The 8,166-nt window shown below is 44.5% G+C and overlaps 1 protein-coding gene across 2 annotated transcripts in view; it reads right to left on the bottom strand.

Annotated features, from left to right (window-relative positions):
- Positions 1-6,280, bottom strand: part of MXD1 (MAX dimerization protein 1) — a 26,335-nt gene extending 20,055 nt beyond the window's left edge. Inside the window, exons 1-3 of one of the 2 annotated variants that reach the window (XM_059405924.1) lie at positions 5,913-6,280; positions 5,057-5,156; positions 11-40 (exon numbers count right to left, since the gene is read on the bottom strand). In XM_059405924.1, the coding sequence (XP_059261907.1) occupies positions 11-40; positions 5,057-5,156; positions 5,913-5,985 (203 nt within the window). In that variant the 5' untranslated portion in view covers positions 5,986-6,280. The remainder of the gene's footprint in view (positions 1-10; positions 41-5,056; positions 5,157-5,912) is intronic. The other variant, XM_059405922.1, reaches the window with a different exon arrangement.
- Between the last annotated feature and the right edge of the window lie 1,886 nt (positions 6,281-8,166).

The raw sequence follows: 8,166 nt of genomic DNA on the forward strand, positions 1-8,166 counted from the left end.
CCCAACTCACCTATTCTTCTCCATTTCATTGTGAGTTGATCTGAAAGAAGGAACAGTAAGAAAAAAGTGAGATTCTTCTGCTCTTAAAGGACTGCTTCAACACCAATACAGTTATTTTAACTTCTTTCTCTCCAGAGTTGGCAGGAGAGAAAACAGAAAGGGAAGGAAAACTTAGTGGGCTCTGCTACACAAATCAGTTCCTTTGAGGAGTTAGATAAACGTAAATGTGTAAAATAGAGTTCAAGGACAAGTGGCCAACTTAAGAGGCGTGCAATCCCTGGTGGAAATGTAATCCATTTTAAGAAAGGAAATAAAAGGGGTCTATTTATACAAAGAGAAAAACAGCTGTGCCATGTGATGCGAATTCGGGTTCTAGAACAGTGAAGAAGCTTTCTTCAGGCTGAGGGTAGAAGAGTGGTGGTGTCATCCCCCTGAATCCTGCAGTTTTTCTAGATGAGTAGATACACCAAATTTTTATGCTAAGTTTCTTAACAATAGGATACAATTTTAAGTGGATAAAAATAATCCCTCATCCCTCAATCTTTCTACTCCCTGACGTAATTATCTGATCATGTCCACCCTCCTGAAAAACGCTACTGGTGAACAGCTCCCAGAGGATTTCGGGAAAGGGCTTCTAAAACTGAGCTCCACATAAAGACGATACGGATTGGTTTAAAGCTTCGGTGAGGGTGAATTGTGAAGTCTAGCTTTGCCACTGACTGGTGCTGTAGAAGAAACAAAATCCTTTACCATCTTGTCCTTGATTAACCCCTCTGTAAAATGGGGAGTAAAAATTAGTGTCAATTATCTACTCAACACACATAGATCAATGAGGTAGCAACTGTAAAAGTGATTAGAGAGCCTTGGACGAAAGCTGTGGTGGATGTGAAATCCTGTTATTAAAGTGTTTATAGCTGACCCTGAATATAAGGCCTGGTCTAAGAATTTATAGACAGATTTCCACAGAAGTCACAGGAAGCCAGTCAATATGGCCACTACAGTGTCCTCCTCACACAACTCCTCCCTAATTATAAATTTGAGGAACCTCCCAGCGTTATAAAGGAGCTGAATCTTGACTTTTCTTCATGGAAATTCTCTGGAATCTAAACAGTTCAGGAGACAGTGCCCTGGCTCAGGCCAGAATCTTCTGGGCCTACAGAGAAATTCTCACGGTAATCACAGAAAAACAGGACCTCTGTGAATGCTCCACCACTCATTTATACCGGGGAGGCAATCACACCCAAGTTCATTCACACCAGAGAAGGCTGGTGGGGTGTGTGTAGGGGTTTGTAGTCTCAGAATGAGACATTTCCAATCCTGCAATAAAACTTCTCTTCCACAAGGCTCCTGGGACACCAATTTTTATTAATGAGGAAAACTGAGAAAATAATGACAGTATTTTAAGTTTTAGAGTATTTGTTTTCTAGGTAAAGGACCTCAAAATTGGTTACTGTAAAAGCTTTATATTGATTTGCTTGGTTTTCCCTTAGCCTTCTTCAGTTACATTTTTCTGAAGATTTACTTCCTGCAATGGCTGGCAGGATATCACAGTTAACAAGTTGGGCCCGCGCTACAAACCTTTGGCTTTAAAGCATGTGGCATTTTAGTTTTAACAGGGAATAACAAGTTCAAAGTCTGACAGATTTTTTAAATGCATGAAAGTATATGACAGCAGTTGGTCAGGATTTCCGTATTTAATTGTGGGCAAGGACCATCCCAGGAAGGTGGTGGAGGACAGAAGGCTGGGTATTTGAAAGCATATCATCTCTGATTACAGAGAATAGCATGCAGGGCACTCTTAGCTAAAATTTCTGGATTCTTTGAAGCTACATACAAGAAAAATTCTGAATCCCCAAGATAAACTTTTAAACAAATTCCATAGGAAAGACAACTCCTTCTAGACTTTGAACAGTTTTGGAAACTACAGATCTTATCTGATTACTTAAGAGTCTTGAACACAGGGACCTAGGTGCCTCAGTCGGTTGAGTGTCTGCCTTCGGCTCAGGTCATGATCCTGGAGTCACAGGACGGAGTCCCACATCAGGCTCCCTGCTCCGTGGGGAGTCTGCTGCTCCCTCTGAACCTACCCCCCTCCATGCTTTAACTCTCTCTCTCAAATAAATAGATAAAATCTTAAAAGTACTGAACACATTATGATTTTTACAAGGGGACTTACATCTAATGTCACCATTTAAAAATATATTCTTACAAGGGGCACCTGGGTGGCTGAGTCAGTTAACATCTGACTCTTGATCTCAGTTCAGGTCTTGGTCTCAGGGTCGAGTTCAAGCCCCACACTGAGCTCCACGCTGGGCGTGGAACCTACTTAAAAAAGAATATATGTATATATATATATATATATATATATATATATATGCTCACAAAAAGATAACTAAGCCAAACTACAGAGTGTATGAGAATGGGGAAAGTTCTTGGGTTCAAAAAGAGTCTCCATGTCAGCTCAGCTATATACCCCTGTTGCATAGAAGAGCTAGGAGGCAGGTCCTGAACTTCTCGTTTCATGAGTGCCAAAGCCTGCTCTACAGTTTAACAAAACAGACCTTTAAAAACAACTCTGGATTTCAATTCTAAATGATTAGTAACTCATTTCAAAAACCAGTAGGAAAGAAAAAAAGATTTCACTCCCTGTATTCCAGTAGTTCTCTGGATGATTCTGAAGCGATCAATATTTAAATTTCATTTTTGTTTTTTTTAAACAAGCAACTAGAGAAACTGGATTAAAATCTGCATTTTTAGTTCCCAAGAAGTTGGATATGTGGCTAAATCTTATTTATTTTTTTATTGTCCAAGTAAAAGTAGTCCCCTGACTCTACAACCAAAGAGCACAGCACTTGAACCTGAATTAACAAGAATAAACTATTATCTGGTGGTTATGTAAACCAGCAGTAATCTCGCCATCGCCCTTACCTCACTGCAAAATCCTGACCATACATGGCCTTGGAGAGAAGTCTAAATCAAAGGGGTCAAACTGCATTCTCTGGGGCGATGTCTCACTGCTAAGGTAAGGGTCATTCCTTACCTGATCACATTTAAACAAAACCACCTACTCTTGCTTCATGTTTGCTTGGTGCCATGTCCAGGTTTAATTAAGGTCTCTCTCAGAGATCCTTGCACCACTGAGGATATGACACTAATTCTTTAATGGTCAAGAACATGGGAAACTGTGATAGCCTCTGGTCTGTAACCATGGAAAGCAAACCAAACCCATTAACAGAAGACAGCTTTTCCAAAACTCAGTAGTTATAGCTATTTCTTCCATAATAGCACTGGATAGTAAAGAGAAAGAATCTGTTTCTTGGCTTGCATTTCTCAACTATCATTATTTTTCTTTCCTAATCACCTTTGAGGACCAGCCTGCTTCTCTTTCAATATCCCTTTCTCTTCCTCTCCCCACCACTGAACCTCTTCAAACTTTCCTATGAAACTTAGGGAAAAATAAAGTGCTAAAGATTAAGCCTTGACCAGCAGAGTGGACAATTCCTTCCAAATCATGAGTGGACAAGAATAAAAGTAACAAATGGAGTACCCTTTTCAGGAAAAATAAACAAAAAGGCTTCAAAGTTCTTCCAAACAAAATTCAAAGAATACTGTAACAAAATGCAACATAGCTAAATTGTTTTATCCCCCTGCAAGTCAATATTAACATTCTTCTTATAGGCCCTTAATACCCACACACAGATCTATTAGCTACCACCTTCAAGTAATGTGAAACATGGGAGGGAAAGGAAAAGCCACGAGGTTGTTAATTACCAGGTTCATCCCTCAGGTGCCTTCTTATTCAAGAGCTTAGCACATGTGTGTGGCTCACATCCTATGGTTCTGCCAACACTAAGTACAATGGGAAGAGTCAAGGACAGAAGCAGCAGTAAGAGCAAGTGAGTTTTAGGTTTAAATGGGACCTCCTGGCTTTGAGTGGTCTGTATTATGCCACAGAGGCTAACCAAATACAGTTGCTTGCAGCCAGGAATAAGGATTCTAAGTCAGTGATGAAAATGTGAATGACTATTGGAATGAAAGGTATAAGTAAATAGACCTAACAGATTTCCTAGCTAACTTATATTTTAAGGGCAAAGAAGGGAAAAAGGGGAAAGTAACATTAATAGAGTACATCATAGGTAGCATGAACTATACTCAGGGTTTTAATGTGATTTCACTGATCATTAACCACATACTTCCTAGTGAAATTCACAGATTTTAAGAACTAGAAGGCTAACATAAAAGGGTTGTGGCATATTAATATTTTAATATTAATTTTCCATCACCAAAAAGGCAGGTCTTAACCTCCATCATTCCTCTTTGCCACTATAAACAGATTTAACAGTTTATGAGACAAACCACTGCATTTCATTTACATGTCAAATATGAAATCTTACCACCTACACTAAATTGGATACTTTAGCATGTTTATAAAATCTTCACTATGAAAAGTAAAAGAAATGGATAATGTCCAGCATTTCCAATTATAAAAAAAACCTGCCTTTAATCTGATTTCTTTTTTTTTATTTTTTATTTTTTTTTATTTTTTTAAAGATTTTATTTATTTATTTAACAGAGAGAGATCACAAGTAGGCAGAGAGGCAGGCAGAGAGAGAGAGGAGGAAAACAGGCTCCCTGCTGAGCAGAGAGCCCGATGTGGGACTCGATCCCAGGACCCTGAGATCATGACCTGAGCCGAAGGCAGCGGCTTAACCCACTGAGCCACCCAGGCGCCCTTTAATCTGATTTCTGAAGGCAACATATTGTCATTGTTCCTAATCTCACTGGAAGTTTCCATAGATTTTTGTTCCAAAAGGGAAGAAAAGCAAAATAAAGTTTAAAAGTTCATAAAGAAATGTAAAACACTTCCATTTCTCTCTTCTGTCTCAACTCAAACACAAGGGCTCCTTCCTCCAATGGCTTAAGACCATGTGTGCCTGACTGAATCATGATCGCTACTTAATGTATTTACTGGGTTATAATCACAACAGACAACTTCCATTCTGCAGTTTGTATCATCTGCAATCTAAAAGAGAAAGAGAAATATTTACCAAATTACCTGCTACTGCTGTTATTCTTCTTGGATTTGTTCCTCCGTTTTAAGGCATCTCTGTCCTTGTTATTGTATGGTAACATGGAGGCATAACCATGTTCAGCTTCTAGAAAATCGAAGGATCCAGTTAATGAATGAGCCTAGAACATTCAATATTCTCTCCCCTCTACAGTATTTCCTTTTTAAATTTTATTTTTCATTAAAAGAATATTGTGTTAAGAAACAAACGATGCAAGGTGGAATTCTTAGAACAATGATTTTTTTTTTTTTTTAAATTGTGTGAATACCCTCAGTTCGGAGCAGGTGTAAGAAGCATTCCAGCTGCTCATTGTTGAGAAAGACACAGCAAGTCGCTGAGCTCATGGAGCTTGGGTTCCCCACTGGCAACGTCCAGCAGGTTGGCGTGCTTTAAGTGGGACCAGCCTCGGGCGAAGGTGCGGGGCAAACACCCGAAACCCAGAGGGCGGGGAAGGGGGCGCGCAGGGGAATCGCTGCTCCTCCAGCTGGGAGACGGGGCGCCAGGCCCAATTGGGGGCCGCTCCGGACAAGCCCCGGTGGGGTAAACCAAGGGTCTGGCCGAGAGGACCCCAGGCACCCCATTTGCTTTGCGGTGGAGGGGGGGGCAGCGCTCGGGACTCCGGAGGCAGCGGCTCCTTTCCCCACCCTCATTCATTGCCTTTGGGGCAGCAGCGGCCTCCCTTCGGACCGCGCGTGGGGAGAGCTGGAGGGGTTGGGAGCGCTCGCGGTCGCGGTCTCTGCGCCTCCAACCACCCCCAGAGAGGCTGGGCGCCCCTACCCCGCGGCCGGGTCCCTCAGAGCCCCCGGCCCCGGCTCGGGATGGACCCCTCCCGTCCCCGTGCACCTCTCTCCCGCCGCTCCAGGTAGTCAGCCGCCTCCAGCAGCATCTGGATGTTCATCCGAACCGCCGCCGCCATTCTGCACCGGGGGCCGGAGCCACGGGACCAACCCCCACTGCCCACGGGCTCGCCGCCGCCGCCGGACACCCGCGCCCTGCTGTGGACCCCGCAGAGCAGGGTTGAGAGAGCCTCTCTGCCGACCACGCTCGCCGGAAGCGGCGAAGGGGGTCCGGTGAGCTGGGCACCGCCGACACCGTGACAGAACCCGAAGAAGAGCAGCAGCCGCCACCGCCGCGGAGTGTTTATCTCCGACTCACCATCCCCCCGCCCCCAGGCCCTTCTCTTGACAGGCCCGCTTCGGCTGCGTTCCTCATTGGGCACCCTAAAGAATGCCCCGCCCCTGGCCTTGTCCGATTGGGGAAAAGCATTAGAGCCCCGCCCCCTAGAGTCCGCTCCTCTCTCTGGTTGGTCACGCTTGACAAGGCCCGGGCTCCACCCCCCCTTTCCAATTGGTGACAGGATTCGCAACTCCGCCTCGTGCTCCTTCCCTGTTTTCCATTGGTTCTATGCCGACAACCCCCTTTTGCTTTGTTAGTATTGGCCCAGAGCTACAGAAAGCGAGCCACTTTGCCTATCTCCCATTGGTGGAGCTGGCTGAAACCTCCCAGCTACGATAACGTCACCATCCTTCGGGCCCAGCGAACCCTGAGTGGCTGGTGATCAGCGGCGCCGCCACTCCTCCCCTGATCTGGCATTGGCTGGGAGGGCTGACCTGGGCGCGGGCGCTGATTCACCGCCGCCGCTGGGCTCCGCTCCGTCCGGCCCATCCCGGCCCCGCCTCGGACCTGTTGCCCGGGCCTGTCCCCGGGGAAAAGTTCCGAGAGCCTGCCGGTTATCCTTCGAGTGAAGGCTGGCACCGCGCGTCGCCTGGGCTCTTTGTCCTGCTCGGATTCCTGGCCGGAGCCCTCGGTCCGGCGGCCACAGTCCCAGAGGTTCCAGGCTTCCCAGCTCCCTGGCGGCTGTGGGCCCCGCTGCGAATCCCACTGAAGCGAGAGCGGCGCCGGCAACCTGGTGGGCCCGGGGCTTCCGCCGGCGCCACGTGGCTGTGGGGCTTGAAGGAAAAAGCTTGCCTTGCGTTGAACGCTCGCCGCCCAGCGTTTTTTCTCCTCAGAAAGCGGCGGAATCGGGCAGCCGTTTACAGCCCTGCGCGTCTCTGTTGGCACTCCCCAGCCTTACCCCAAGTGCAGGCATAATCACTCCCTCAAAAACTTACTGCATCTACAGAATCCCCAGCGTTGGATCCCGAGATTTTTTGACCCAAATCTCGTTCCGGGTCTTTCCTTCCCTTTTAATTTTAGATGAAAACACTAGAAAACAAAACAAAACAAAAAAACACAAAAAAACCCCCACGAACGAACAAACTTCCTCTGTACAATATAAATGGTGTGTGGGGGGTGGGTACCAGTAGAAATGCACAGAACTAAAAATTTAAGTATTATTCCCTAAGCCTATCAAGATTTATAACCCAAGTTATTGTTAATACATTGGCATCTCCATGTTAAAAAGGAGGAATAAATGTCTTCATAAGCTTGAACATATTTCATAAAGCTTTTAAAAAAAAAACTTACTGTTGGCAATACATGAAAATAATAGCTTTGCTATATGTCACCTGCATTATCACTAATCCTTAATATGACCCCATTAGATAGATTAATTACATTTTGAACACGAGGAAACAGACCCAGAGAAGCTAAATGACTTTCCTTGTCATCCATTTAGCCAGAGATGGAGACTGAACCTAGACTAGATCTGTTTTGCCTAGAGCCCATGCTACCAATGCCTTAAACAAGAGTTAAGAAAGAGATTTCCTGACTGACTCACAAACACTGACACTCAAACACTTGGGGGGAGAGGAAGAAAAACATGTAATCATGGGAATTTTTTCAAATGTGTCCTTCTTAGTCGTTGACAAATCCATTAAAATTAAAGTAAACAGAATTAACAAGTAGAATAAATGTAGTAAAGCATGCCTGACCTATAGGAAACATTTTCTGCTTTTAATGGTTAATTGAATCTAAAAGCTTATTTTTTTTTTATGAGTGCTAATACACTGAAGATAAATGTATTAAAGAAAGCACAAAGAGAAATGAGAATGGGGATATGACATTTTTAACAAGTTTTTTTTTTTTGCTTCCAAGATTTCATTTATTTGAGAGAATGTGAGAGAGAATACTTGAGCAGTGGGAAGAGGGTGGGGAG

Source organism: Mustela nigripes, chromosome 7 (assembly GCF_022355385.1).
Source record: "Mustela nigripes isolate SB6536 chromosome 7, MUSNIG.SB6536, whole genome shotgun sequence".
Taxonomy (NCBI): Eukaryota; Metazoa; Chordata; class Mammalia; order Carnivora; family Mustelidae; genus Mustela; species Mustela nigripes.